The 14,665-nt window shown below is 40.1% G+C and overlaps 1 protein-coding gene across 2 annotated transcripts in view; it reads right to left on the reverse strand.

Annotated features, from left to right (window-relative positions):
* DNAH17 (dynein axonemal heavy chain 17) overlaps positions 1-14,665 on the reverse strand; it is a 224,254-nt gene that overhangs the window by 13,527 nt on the left and 196,062 nt on the right. For both annotated transcript variants that reach the window (XM_020966020.2, XM_078155824.1), the window contains 5 exons: positions 12,403-12,525; positions 10,871-11,064; positions 1,298-1,446; positions 1,058-1,185; positions 567-794 (listed from right to left, as the gene is read on the reverse strand). In XM_020966020.2, coding sequence (XP_020821679.1) covers positions 567-794; positions 1,058-1,185; positions 1,298-1,446; positions 10,871-11,064; positions 12,403-12,525 — 822 coding nt within the window. The remainder of the gene's footprint in view (positions 1-566; positions 795-1,057; positions 1,186-1,297; positions 1,447-10,870; positions 11,065-12,402; positions 12,526-14,665) is intronic.

A 14,665-nucleotide genomic window follows, 5' to 3' on the forward strand; every position in this document is an offset into this window, starting at 1 on the left:
TATGTCTGTGTATACAGAGTGTCCCAAAGGTCTCAGTGCAGTTTTAGCCTATTACAAGTTTTAAGCTACTTAGGTTATTTAGTTAAGACATTAAATAGTTAAGCTACAAAACTACATAGCTTAATGACAAAATAGTTGCACTATTAAAGCTTAAAAATGCACTAAAGACTTTTGGGACAACCTATATATGCATATGAAAATTCAAAGTATAAAATTACACAACTGAAGGAGTCAGTTCCATTGCAAAATGTTTTGCTTTCCAAAGCAATTCCCCTCAGGGTTGCCCCTATAAATAACAAGCTCTCCTGTTGCATTAGAAGTGATTCACTTTTCTAAAATTCAAGCATTTCAGGCCTATGTCTATTTTGTGATGCAAGGCATGTGTTGTGCATATTTATGTGTGTGTGTGTGTGAGAGAGAGAGAGAGAGAGAGAGACTCAAGGCTAGTATGTTGGTGACTGGTGAAGGGCAGTCAGGGGCTTTAGCCAAGTCTTAGAGACTGCATTTAGTGGCCTGGGAGGAAGAGAGAGAAGAGAAAGAGGAACCCTACCAAAAGCCAGACATACCTGTGTGAAGAGGTCCAGGGCTTTGTGCAAGTTGGCATACATGCCAGTAGGAGGCTCATTTGTGATTTTTATGGCATTTTCCAGGAGGCCTTGTGGTATGATGTGAACTTCAGGGCAGGGGGCAGGTTCTGCACTCATGTATACTCGATAGTCATCGTGGCTTCCTGTGCTGTATTTCTCTACCTTCTTATCCAGAGTGCTCAGCCACCTGGCAACAAGATGGATGTTCTACAAGCAAAATCAGATAGATAGATTGATCTTCCTCATTCCTATCTATTTCCCCATTCCCTCTCAGTGCATCATATTTTCCATTTTGGGCTTTTTGGTTGTTTTGTTTTGTTTTTTTTTGCCAACTCCTATCCTAACTTTTTTTTTTAACCTTCAAGCTCTTGGATCAGTGGATCCAGACTAATTTAATAAACATGGTTATCTAAAATCCTTCGTATGAGAGGGGCTGCCTTGTTGGAGAGGCCAAGGTTCCCATTAAGTACCTGCAGAATGACCCAATGCCCTTCCTCAGATGCCACATCCAGAGCATGCTCAGCCACCACTTCTTGTCCCTGCCCCAGGGACACATTATGGATTTTCCCATTGTCAATGGTAAATCCCAACTTTTTTCCTGAGGGAAAGAAAAACAGGAAAAGCACAGGGCTGGAAAAATTCCAGAGGTTGAGGGCATAGTTATCAACAACAGAAAGGTTCCACAGATGTTATTGTTGGGAACTACTCACCTAATGCTTCCACATCTTTCAGGGGATCGACCCCTGGAGAAAGGATGAAGAAGATCGGGGTAGAAGGGCTGCTCTCCTCGTAAGACTTGGAAAACTCAACACTCCGTCCTTCCACATACTTGGTCCCCATCTTCTCCTCCACAAAGTTTCTGAAGAATATGTTCTTCATTAGACATGAAAAGAGAGGCCGTAGAATGCTCTGACATCAACAGGGGAGTTGAGTAGATTGTGACAACGTGGACCGGTGGGCCAAACAGAAGTTGGAGGGCCCTTTGCTCAGTTGATTCTGAAGCAAGAGGACATTTGGCAGGGGGAAGGAGGGAGGTGTCTATTTTGCAAGAGGGTTGAGGATTGTGAGGGTTTGGTCTTGGTTTTAATTTGAAAGGTATATAAACTCAGTTCTGTGGGATTACATGGGGGCAAACTTGTAAACACGTAAATTGAAATGATGTTAAGCCTCAGGGCACCTCTGTACCAAATGACCCCGTGGACCTGTGTGCCTATCCAAATATGACAGACTCAATTTAGCATCAGTGCAGCCAAGTCTCCAATTAATTTGGGTGGATCATAGGGTTATGAGTAATCCAGATTGAAAAAACAATTGTTCTTCAATTTCTAGTACTAACATAATGCTCATTTTAGGGATACAAGTCCCTCGTGTACTTGATTTCTTCAGATCCATCTTCTCTAATAGGGCAGAGAAAGGTGCCAATCCTGGTGAGCAGCCTTGATAAAAGGCATGGTGAGGGGAAAAAGCTAACTTTCAGTTCTCTGAGAGGAGGCAAATAATAATAGCTCACATTTATACAGTGTTTTAAAGTTCAGAAAGCAATATGTATATTTACACATATATACACGTTTGCAGTGTACACAATTATGTACATATGAATGCAATGCACATATATATATATATATATATAGACACTCATGCATCTACATAATCTGCACATAATATGTACATGGGTACATATATATGTATACACATATATATGTGTATATTTATAAAATCTCATTTTATCCTCACAAGAAAGTAGGTGTTGTTATTATCGTAATCTTACATAACAGAAAACTGAGGCTGAGAGGTTAAATGATTTGTCCCTAGTCTCAGAGAAATAAGTGTTTGAGATGAGATTGAACCCAGTGATAAAAAGAAAGGCCCTGTAAGCACTAGTAAATATAGTAAGCAATAGTAAAGAACTGGAAATAAAGTAGATGCCCATCAGTTGGAGAATAGCTAAACAAATGTGGTACATGAATATACGGGAATATTGTTACATTGTAAAGAAATGATGAACATGATGAATACAAATAAGCCACGTGCGAGGTAAAGTAAGCAGAGTCAACATACACGGTGACTACAACAATGTGAACAGAAAGAAGGAGGACAACATAATTGAAACAGTGCTACAAATGCTAGATTTAAGATCAGGTGATATGAGTTCAAATCCTGACTCTGCTATTTACTACCAATGCAATTTAAACTCTGGTCCTCACTTTCCTCATTTTTTTTCTGAGGCAGTGGCATTAAGTGACTTGCCCAGGGTCACACAGCTAGTAAAGTATCTAAGTCTAAATTTGAACCCAGGTCCTCCTGACTCCAGGACCAGTGTTCTATCCACTGAGCCACCTCTTCATCTTTTTTTAAGAAAAATTAATTTATTTTGATTTATCAACAATCACTAACATAAGCTTTTGAGTTTTAAATTTTTCTCCCCCTCCCTTCCCAAGACAGTGCGCAATCTGATATAGGCTATACATATACATTCCTATTAAACGTATTTTCACATTAGTCATGTTGTAGGTAAGAATTAGAACCAATAGGAGGAACCACCAGAAAGAGGAAACAAAATACAACAGAAAAAAAAAAGCAAATAGTATGCTTCGATCTGCATTCAAACTCTATATTTATTTCTTTGGATGTGAATAGCATTTTCCATCATGAGGCCTTTGGAGATGTCTTAGATCCTTGCATTGCTGAGAAGGGTTACATTTGTCAACATTAGTCATCACACAATGTAGCTGTTACTGTGTACAACGTTCTCCTGGTTCTGCTCGCTTCATTCAGCATCAGACCATACAAGTCTTTCCAGGTTTTTCTGTAGTCAGCCTGTTCATCATTTCTTACAGCACAATGGTATTCCATTACATTCATATACCACAACTTGCTCAACCATTCCCCAATTGATGGGCGTGCTGTCAATTTCCAATTCTTTGCCACCACAAAAAGAGCTGCTATAAATATTTTTGTACATGTGGGTCCTTTTCCCTTTTCTATGATCTCCTTGGGATACAGACCTAGAAGTGGTGTTGCTGGATCAAAGGGTATGTACATTTTTATACTCTTCATCTTTTAAGTGAGGGTTTGGGCCACGTGACTTCTGAGGTCCCTTCAAGTTCTAAATCCCATGATGTTATGATTCATACATAGGAGCCCCTTATCAGCTTCCCATTTCTTTCTCTTTGTTTCACTAAGGGAATTTGCTGGGCTGTGACAATATTTGCATTTCTACTCCCTTGGGGAAATGACTTGGGGGCATAATTTTTTCTGTTATTCATTTATTTATTTTTTACACTATTTCCCCTTATTTTGGTGGGGAGGTTCAATAACTTTTTTTCCCTAAACTATGGGATAAAATATACAACCAGTGTGCTAATGTCTGTTAAGTTAAGAGGTTGAGGTAGAAGAACACACCAGGACCCTACACCAGAAATAAATTCCAAAAAATCTACCAGCCCCAGGGTTTGAGGGGAGAAAGTATTTAGGTGAAGGCAGAACTGCAACTAGTGATGGTGGCAAATCAGCTGGTCTTGGCCATATTCATCCTTCAGTGTGTGGGAGTGGCTAGCCTCAGCCGCCACGGTCAACTATTTCTTTGCATTCCCCTATTTTTTTTTCCTGTGTGGCCCTCTGGGCTACTAACTGAGAATGGCAGCTAGGAGTCCATGTGACACGTCAGTGTTCCCTCATTTGTCTATGAGTTTATAGTTGGATCCTGTGATACTCTGGACCCCAGACTGAATACAGTGAGCATTGGGATGGGACAATGCCAACAACAATGAGTAAATAATTTTAGAGGCCTTTTGGCCCAAATCTCTACTAATATATTCAATTTAGGGCAACCAGAATCACCCTTATGAGTTCAGGTAGGTGGTGTGGTTTACAGAGCACTGGATCTAGAGGCAGGAAGACCAGAGTTCAAATTCTGTTTACAACTCTTACTAGCAGTATGACCCTGGACAACTCACTTCCTCATCTATACAGTGAAGATAATAATAGCCCCTACTATCCAGGTGGGAGTGGGGGAGTGATTGTTGTGAGGATCAAATGAGACGACACATGTAAATCATTTTGTAAACCTTTAAATGCTATAGAAATGCAAGGCCTTTCCCTGATGGTATTTTCAATTTAAGAAAACGACTGCTAAGTTACATAAAATCAAATGAGATGATCCCAGAGTAGGAGGGCTTCCAAAATTTTCCCAAGTCTCTTTCCCTGGCCTCTAGGCAAGGGACTAAACTAGTCTTGCAAACAATCACTTGCCCACTTGCCTCAAGTAATTAACAATTCTCAAATGTAACTCCATCTCTCAATTAATTACATGTAAACTGCACAACAGCCAATCTGACCAAATGAAATATGTATGTAAAGCACTTTTCAGAATTTAAAGCACTGCGTACATGCTAGCTATAATAATAATAATTATTATTTATCTGACCTAAATCAAACATATTTAGAAAAATAAATATGCTTTCTTTTAATACTGTACATTCCCCAGTCTTAGAGCATTGATTTGAAAGTAATCTCTTGTACTGGATTTTCCACACAACCACTTCTTTCTATTAGTATGCATTTCAAAAGAATTACCTATAATTTAATTTCTTTGGATAATTGTGTCCTTCTTGGTGGAGGATGGGGTGGTACAACAATCCTCACCATCACTATCATGATACTTGACATTCTTCTAACATGTCACACTTTTCACAAAAGCTTTCACAAAATTCAGCTTATTTAATTCTTTTTTTAAAATGTATTTTGAATTATCAACAATCACTTCCATGAGCTTTTAAGTTCTAAATTTTTCTCCCCCTTCCTTCCCAAGACAGTGCATAATCTGATATAGGGTATACCTATACATTCCTATTAAACATATTTTCACATTAGTCACGTTGTAGGAATTAGAACCAATAGGAGGAACCACCAGAAAGAGGAAACAAAACACAACAGAAGAAAAAAAAGCTTATTTAATTCTTAAAACAGACTTGTGGCACTAATATGAAACTGCTGTGTAGGATCTCCATAGTAATAAGCTTGTTGGGGACAGGGTCTGATTTTGTATCCCCAGAGATTAGCACAGTGCCTTGCACAAAGTAGACATTTAATAAATGTGGCTAACACAATTTAGAACTGGAAGGGACCGTAAGAGATCATCTGGCCCATCCCTTGTTTTATAGAAGTGGAATGAGATCCAGACAGATCAAGGGACCTGCCCTTGGTGAAGACCATACAGGCGATTAAGTAGCAGAATGGGGATTTGTGCTAAGGTCCAGGCCAATTTTCAGTGTGAGTGTTTAGCTTGATATCTTGTTTTGTTGATTGTCTAGACCTGAGAAAGTGATGGCGAAAATGTCAGTAACATAGATGAAGCTTAAAGGTGGATACGATGCCCTGAGACCAGGTGTTAATAATTTACCAGCATATCCTTGGCCCTATGGCTCTGGAGCCCTTTTCTGGAACTGTTTCCTATAAACCCCATTGCTGCCACCAACAAGGTCTAGTCAAGCCCTCCCTATTTGCTTGCCAAACTTTAACCCTTACCTAGTTATGTTACACCATTTACAACCTGTTTTCTCTAATTCCACATCACCTACCAACTGGAGTCCAATATTTTCTTATCGTATTGTGTTCCTCAAATGATACTAAATGAAATATTTCAGAAGAGAAATATTCATCCACTTTTAAGGAAACTCCCTGAAATAGTCAGGTGGCCACTTGGCTTCTCAGATTCTGTTCATCCTCTTTCCAGAAACCAAGTAAACTTTAGGACCAGGACTAACAGTTTATAAGTAAACACAATCTGGCAACAAAGTGACTTCTCTTTTTAATGAGTTAGACCCTCCTCACAGATCCCAGTCCTTCAACTGAAGATAAAAAAAATTCTGGCTAGCCAGATGGTGTGAGATTTCCATTTTACCAAAGGGGGAATTCTAGCATGGGGACTGGTGTTTTGGGGAAATTTGATTGCCTGCATTCTACCAGGAAAAACAATTAAGAAAGTTGCCAACAGATAGGAAAACTGGTCTCAAATATCAAGGTCTCTCAACTGGGTTTAAGTACTAGAATTTGATCAAATTCAATCTCCTCTCCTTTTTCACTTACAAACCCTCTCTTGGTAGGACAGTACATTATTAATGATTGAGTTATCTTTTAACAAAAGGAGGAACTGATGAAATACACAACCCCCAGGGTTAATTTAAGTTATTCTTCCTAAAGAGGAAACTGGTAGAGGTTCAAATACTTCTCAAAGTTATTTGTGTGAAAGAAAAGTCTAAAGAAAAATCTGAAAGGAATTGGGAAGCTGGGTAGCTACAGCCATTCTCTCTCTAATCTGGGAGGGATTTCATAGACAGCAAGATACAGTACTGGGGAAATGGCTTAATACAGGACCAGAACAGTTTGTCTTGCAAATTAGTAGAGATCCACATTTATTTTGAAGTAGAGAAGTGGGTCTGAATTCAGAAAAGCCTGGGTAGACCTCTATGAGCTGATGCATAGTGAAGTAAGCAGAATCAGAAAAACAAGAAACACAGTCACTATAATGTAAAAGGAAAGAACGACGGCGGCAGCAGCAAATATAACCACAACCCCCAAGAAACTGAATGCTTCTTCATTGTAAAGGGCAGCTAGGTGGTGCAGTGGATAGAGACTGAAGTCAAGAAGACTCATCTTCCTGAGTTCAAATCTTGCCTGAGACACTTATTAGCTACAAGTCACTTAACCCTGTTTGCCTCAGTTTCCTCATCTGTAAAATTAGCAACAGGAGGAAATGGCAAATCACTCCAGTATCTTTGCCAAGAAAACCCCAAACGGGGTAATGAAGAGTTGGACATGGCTGAAAAATGACTGAACAACAACAAATGTCATTATAATGGCCAGGCCTGGTCCTGGAAAAGAGTGATTAAGTGCACCTCAATTCCATCTTTGAAGAGTTAGAGGACTACAAGTGGGTACTGCATACATAAACTGTCAGACATGAGTAATGTGTTGTTTGGTTTCTCTGAATTCCTATTTTCTCTTACAATGGAGGAGCCCCTGGGTGATGGGGAGGGGAGGGAGAATGAGAAAAGATATATTAATCGGTCAACAAGCATTTATTAAGCATTTACTAGGTGCCATTGTCTGTGCTAAGTGTTAGGGGGACAAAGAGAAAGCAAAAATCAAACCTGCTCTCAAGGACTATATATAAATCAGAGCATACAAAATGAATCCAGAATAGATAGAAGGTGAAGGTGATATAAAGCAAAAACAATCAAAAATAAGATTTTTTAAAATTGAGGATTGGAAAAAAATTAAAATACATTAAAAATAAAACAATTAAGAATTGGAAAAAAAATGGAACTAGGTCTGTTTCAGAAAGATGAACTTAAAAAACCCCACAGTTGTTTTCATTGAGCCACTGAAAGAGTTAAAGTTTCTAATGCTGAATGTGGGGGAAATGATGGTTTGATGAGAATTCAGTGAAAAAACTGGTGGTTTTAGTGGATTGCAGACTCAGTTGTCAGTCAACACTACAGCATAGCAGCCCAGAAAGTGAATGCAATCTTAGGTTACATTTATGGGGATATAATGATGATTATCCTGTTGTACGCAAGCCCAACTGGACCATTTCCTGAAGTTCGGGCCTCTGCACTACATTTTAGGAAGAATCCTGACAACTGGAAATCGTTCAAAGGAGGGTGAACGGGATGGGGAGAGGACTAGGCTTAGTGAAGCCCTACCATGCCATGTGAGGACTGGCTGAAGGAACTGCGAATGAAGGAGGGAAGGTTTATGGGGACATGGAATTGTCAACTACTGTTCATCTTAAGAATTGTTCTGCTTGGCCCGAGACGGTAGAACTAGGAACTTCCCACAATGGTGGGAAGATGCAGAGAGGAAGACTTAGGCTCCTGTAGGAAAACTGGACCTCCCTGTCTCACGCAGCCTGGAAGGAGAATGGCCATTCGTGGGCCTGATCCTACTTACTGGTCAGCATGAAAGCTCTGACCTGTTCCATTTCCAGACTGAGTTGGTTTGCCCTTCCTTAGGCAGTCTGATGCCTTCCACGCCTTCCCACGGCTCATCGTATTGGTACCAGACTTAGCAAGGACACCCGATTAGCTTTAGCTCTAATATGGATCAGAACTAGAAAGCTCAAGTGATCCACCAGCCTCAACCTATTCAACAGATGGAACCATCTCCCTACCTTCTTTATTTTTATTATTATTATTTTTTTGCTTTTTGGTGAGGCAATTGGGGTTAAGTGACTTGCCAGGGTCACACAGCTAGTAAATGTCAAGTGTCTGAATCTAGATTTGAACTCAGGTCCTCCTGACTCTAAGGCCAGAGCTCTATCCATTGTGCCACCTAGCTGCCCCTCCCCACTTCCTTCTCTCATCTCCTCCTCTCTATCACTTCCCTCCTTCCACCCCTTCTCCCTTCTCTCTATCTCTCCCTCCCTCTAGCTTTCTCTGTCCCTGTCTCTCTCTTATTTTTGGTTTTCACCTTTTGGTAAGAAACTTAACAGTTAGAGTTGTCCAAAAGTGAAATGGGCTCAGGTGACAGTATTGGATAAAATGTGAGTGCCTAGGTGGCTCAGCGTTTGATAAAGCGCTGGGCCTGGAGTCAGGAAGACCTGAGTTCAAATTTGGCCTCAGACACTTACTAGCTAGACTCTGGGCAAGTCACTTAACCTCTGTTTGCCTTAATCCCTTATAAAAGGAAATAGCAAATCACTCCAGTATCTTTGCCAAGAAAAACGCCATTGGACAGCTTTGGGTGCTTTGCTTCACGGGGTCACAAAGAGTCGGACATGATTGAATAATGACAACCTTTTATCTAATTATCACAGATGTTGTAGATGGGCCTCCTGTTCAAGTTTGGGCCAGGTGAGACACATTTTAAGGAACATTCCAGCTCATAGTGCAATAGAAAGAGTGCTGCATTTAGCATCTAAGGACATAGGTTCAGATCCTGACTCTCCCACTTACTGCCTTTGTGACCTTGGGCAAGTTATTCAACCTCTCTGTTCATCAGTTTCCTTACCTATAAAGATGACTTTTAAAATTCTGACCAGCTTTAAATCTATAAGCCTTTGAGATTCTATGATTCTCTCCCTGCCAGATATGCCATTAAAAGCAACATCAACAGTTGTACGGTTATTGGAATCAGAAAAGTTCATGCTTTTTTTTTTTAATAGTGGAGTGAGGCATGAGTTAAAAAGTTATCTTTCTTCCCAGATATCAGGTGTACTCTTCATCTGGATTAGTGTAACACTAAGTCATATTTATACCCTAGCCAGCCTGATCCTCTGTTATTAGTGATAGCTGGAGGGATTGAAGTTAGCTATCAGAAGGAATTTATCAACTCTGATAATTTTGAGGCATGAGAATGGGTTACACTGTGTCTCTGGAGATTTTTGGAAATATTTAAATCTCTCTTATCTAGAGGTTTAGGCATGAATTAGCTCCATTTCCTCCCTAGTCTGGTATCCAGGATTTTGATTTTAGCAAGTTCATAAATTTACATCCCTTCCATCTTATAAGTCATCCCTTCTTTTGGAGTGAAAACACCTATAATCATCATGTTTCACCTGGAAAAGAGAAGTGGGGAGATGTGATAGTATGTGAAGGGTTGCCATCTGTGTTGAGGGCAGCTAGGTGGCACAGTGGATGGAGCTCTGGGCTGGAAGTCAGGAAGACTCATCTTCCTGCGTCCATATCTGGCCTCAGACCCTGGGCAAATCACTTAACCCTGTTTGCCTCAGTTTCCTCATCTGTAAAATGAGCTGGAGAAGAAAATGGCAAACCCACTCCAGTATCTTTGAGAAGAAAACCCTGAATGGAGTCACTAAGAGTCAGACTGAAATGACTGAATGACAACATGCAGAAGGAAGAGTAAACTTATTCTATGTGGCTCCAGAAGGCAGAAACAAAACCAATGGGTGGAAATTGTAAAGAGGCAAATTTAGGCTTGAGGTCAGGAAAATTTATCAACAATTAGAACTGTCCAGAAATGGAATAGGCCAACTGGAAAGATGGGGAGGTGTTCCCTTAGGTGTTCAAGCAGAAGCTGGACAACCACTTGTTATGTTATGGTTATGCTATAGTGAGGATTCCTTTTGTATACGAGTTGCACTAAATAAGCAATAAAGTCCCTTCCAACACTCAAGTTCTGGGATTCTATAATGACATTGGAAGGAATGAGTGGGTGAAGTATCCCTGGAGAACTAGGCTCATGGTAGCCACTACACCACTCAGATCTTCCGTCAGGCTTTGGCTAGAATTCTGGCTGGGTGGGAGTCTTTGGTTACCTACTTGATAGCATAGGTCATTCTGTCTGGTCTCATACACCTCATCATACAGAGTTTTTGTAGCGCAGTTTTATTCTTCCATTCCTTAGGAAATATTTCTTTTTCTGGGGCTTCAGATTCAACAAATTTTTTCCACCGTTTAGCAGATCCTTCAATGTCACTATCCAGATTTCTGAAGTCATCCATTTCTGAGAGGACCTGGGAATTCATGATAACAACTCATTCCATTTCTTTCTTGGAAAAGGTTATTCAAACACATCTATTTGTCGATAATCACTTATTCATGACCTAGTATTTGCAAAGAACTGTGCTGGCAGCTTGGGGGTGATAGATACTTAAAACAAATTCTGATTAAATATCTCCTTCACCTAGAAAAGTTGGCCACCTAGACCTCAGAGCTATTGTTTGGGATGAAAGGACCAGTGGTTTCACAATTAAATTAAAACTATTACCTGGCTGTATTTTTCACTGAGGACAAATAGTAGGGAAATGGCCCTGAACTATAGGAACCTATATATATTGAACTATCAGACCTTACTGGAAAGGAAAGGGGGGGAATGGGCCAATGGACAGAGCACTGGCCCTGGAGTCAGGACCTGGGTTCAAATCTTGCCTTAGACACTTGACATGTACTACCTGTAAGACCCCAGGCAAGTCACTTAACTCTGACTGCCTCCAAAAAAATAAAAGAAAAGAAAAGAAAAAAGAAAAGGAATGGGACAGATAAAAGAGGGGTATGTAGTGTAGCACTGTATATTAAGATATACTATGTCAGTTAGAGTCACAGTTAGAGCTAACCAAAAGTAGAAATAACCTCCTCCAGAAGTAGTGGATGTTTCTTCATGGTAAAGCTTTAAACAAAGACAAGATGGCTACCTGATACAAATGTGGTAAGTAGAGGGGAATTTTGGTCCCCTCTTCGTATGGATTAGACAACGTGACTCTTCCAAGAGACTGTGATCTCCAACCTGTGAATTCAACAGTTCACTAACTTTTCTTTATCTACATTTCTTTGACACCACAAGAAATTATCATCTGGATAAATGATCCTCTCTAGTTCTGTCATTCCATTCTATAGTTTAAAAAACTCTAGAATGTTGAGGTCCAGGATTAGCCCCAAAGACAGTGAGGTCTGGGGATAACCTTTACTCTTTGTATTTTACTAGGGCAGTGGTTGGTGGTGGGAGTGTGGGTTGGGAAAGAGCCATGTGGATAATGCCATGTAGGCCAACATCCTGGGGGTGATCTCAGCCTGCCAGGAAGTTATCCCTTTCTCTGCCAGTATAAACATCTGGTACATTACAGGGATTTAATAAATGTTATATTCAAAATAAGAATGAAAAATTTTAATTTTGCCAGCAGTAAATAAAAACTGTAAATACTGTTTTTCATCATCATCTCTGGTTTCCTTGCTATCACTGAATTCCACAGGCCAATAACTTTTTGCAATCTAATCTCATTAACACACTCAGACTCACAGGAAAAGGTTTTACTAAGTGAAGGATGTACATAGTGTTTCTAAGACTTGAGACAAACCTTAATCCCTCCCCATCCTTGAGATAATAGAAAATGCACAGGTGAAGGGATCCCAGCCTTAAAAGGGAATCGCAAGAGGAAATCCAGCTCAACTGGGTTCAGTTCTTTCTTCATTGATAAAACCTGAGGAAACATGAGTGAGCACAGGGTTATGTTGTCACGGTAACAGAGGATGTCTGACGTTACTTTAAAAAGATAAATCCCTGGCAGAATCACAAGGTCACTGGGTACAAGGCAAGGGTTTTGAGAGACAAACATCTCTTACTGGTTGTAATAGCATTCCACTTGCCCCTCCCCTTGTGCTTTTGAAAGCACCTTTTCTTGTGTATGTCTGGGCCTGAGCCATCTTTGCCTGTGTTTCTGGAGCACAGAGACCCTGTCACTTCAGATTCACTTTCCTGTATGGCTCGGCACCACGTCTGTATACTTGAGGCTAACAGTGTTCTCTGATGGACAGTCAAGGGCCCAGGAGTTCACAATCCCTGTCATCTCACTGACGGCTGGCCACAAGGTCCTCATCTCTGATTCAGGAAAACGCCACTTCCCAGACATACAGTCCACTTTTAGTCAGACAGGAAACACTATGGGTATGGGAAGGAAGGCATGCTGTTCTGGTAAGGGACAACTAATTAATGAATGTTACATTCAGACAGGAATGAAAAGTTTTAATTTCACCAGCAGCAAGCAGAATTTGTTTTTCATTATTGTTTCATTGGGCCTCACTAACTTAAAGATAGAGCTGTTTATATTAGGTTTGAGTTCAAGTCTACATTCACACTATGAAGTTTAAAGTTTGTTAAATAAATTTACCATGTAAATAAGATGGCAGGAGAACTATTTAACCTATTTAATGCAACAGGCTGTCTTTAGATAATAATAGGGCTATATGCTTATTTAATTTAATTTAATAGGGCTGTTTGCTTATTTTATTTTATTTTTTCTTTTTTTAATATAAATTTGTTTATTTTTAGTTTTCAACATTCACTTCCACAAGTTTTTGAGTTCCAAATTTTCACCCCATCTCCCCCCTCCCCCCACCCCAAGATGTCATGCATTCTGAATATCCCTTCCCCTAGTCTGTCCTCTCTTCTATCTCTCTCCCCTTCTCTTATCTTCTTCCCCTTCTATTTTCCTATAGGGCAGGACAGACTTCTGTACCCCATTTCCTATATTTCTTATTTCTCAGTAGCATGTGAAAACATTTTTTTAAAAAAACATATGTTTTTAAAACTTTAGGTTTCAAATTTTCTGTCTTCCTCCCTCCCCACCCACCCTCATTGAAAAGGCAAGCACCTCAATATAGGTTGTACACGTGCAGTTATGCAAAACACGTCCATAGTAGACATGTTGTGAAAAACTAACTCTATTTCCCTTAATTCTATCCTGCCCTCCCATTTATTCTATTCTTTCTTTTGACCCTGTCCCTCCTCAGAAGTATTTATTTCTGATTACCCCCTTTCCCAATCTGCCCTCCTCTCTATCATCCCCCTGCTCTCTTTTCCCCTTCTCCCCCTATTTTCCTGTAGGGTAAGACAGATTTCCACACCCAATTGAATGTGTATGTTATTCCCTCCTTAAGCCAAATCCTATGAGAATAAGATTCACTCATTCCCTCTCACCTCCCCCCCCCCCGTTTCCCCTTCCACTGTAAGAGACTTTTCTGGGGTTTTTTTTGTGAGATAGTTTACCCCATTCTACCTCTCCCTTTCTTCTTCTCCTAGTATAATCCTCTCTCATCCCTTAATTTTATTCTCCAGATATGATCCCTTAATCTTCAGCTCACCCTGTGCCCTCTACCTATCTATCTACATATACCGACAAAGGTCTCATGAGTTATAAATATCATCTTTCCATGCAGGCATGTACTGTTTGCTTATTTTAAATGAAACCCATTCATTCCCTTAAAGAGGGACTAGAGTTGGCAGCACTTTGTTAGCAGCTGCTTAGAATTTTGGTTATTTCCTTGCCGCCCTCTTCCCTGATCCACCATCTTGAGGTCATCAATTTGAGGCACTCCCAGTAATGGAAACTTTCTGTACTGATAACAGATGACATTCACTTCTTTCTCAAGCACACTGAAAGGTCAAGTAACTTGCCTTAGTCACTCAGCTAGATTGTGTCAGGGGTGGGACTTCCAACCTGGGTCTTCCTGACTCTAAGATTGGCCCTCTATCCACTATGCTATGCTTTCTCTCCTAGATTTATGGTATGTACTTAAAAAAAATAGAGTGGTACTTACTTTAAAGTTTTCTAGAATTTAAGC

The sequence above is a fragment of the Phascolarctos cinereus genome, unplaced genomic scaffold (assembly GCF_003287225.1).
Source record: "Phascolarctos cinereus isolate Bilbo 61053 unplaced genomic scaffold, phaCin_HiC Scaffold_5;HRSCAF=322, whole genome shotgun sequence".
Classification (NCBI taxonomy): domain Eukaryota; kingdom Metazoa; phylum Chordata; class Mammalia; order Diprotodontia; family Phascolarctidae; genus Phascolarctos; species Phascolarctos cinereus.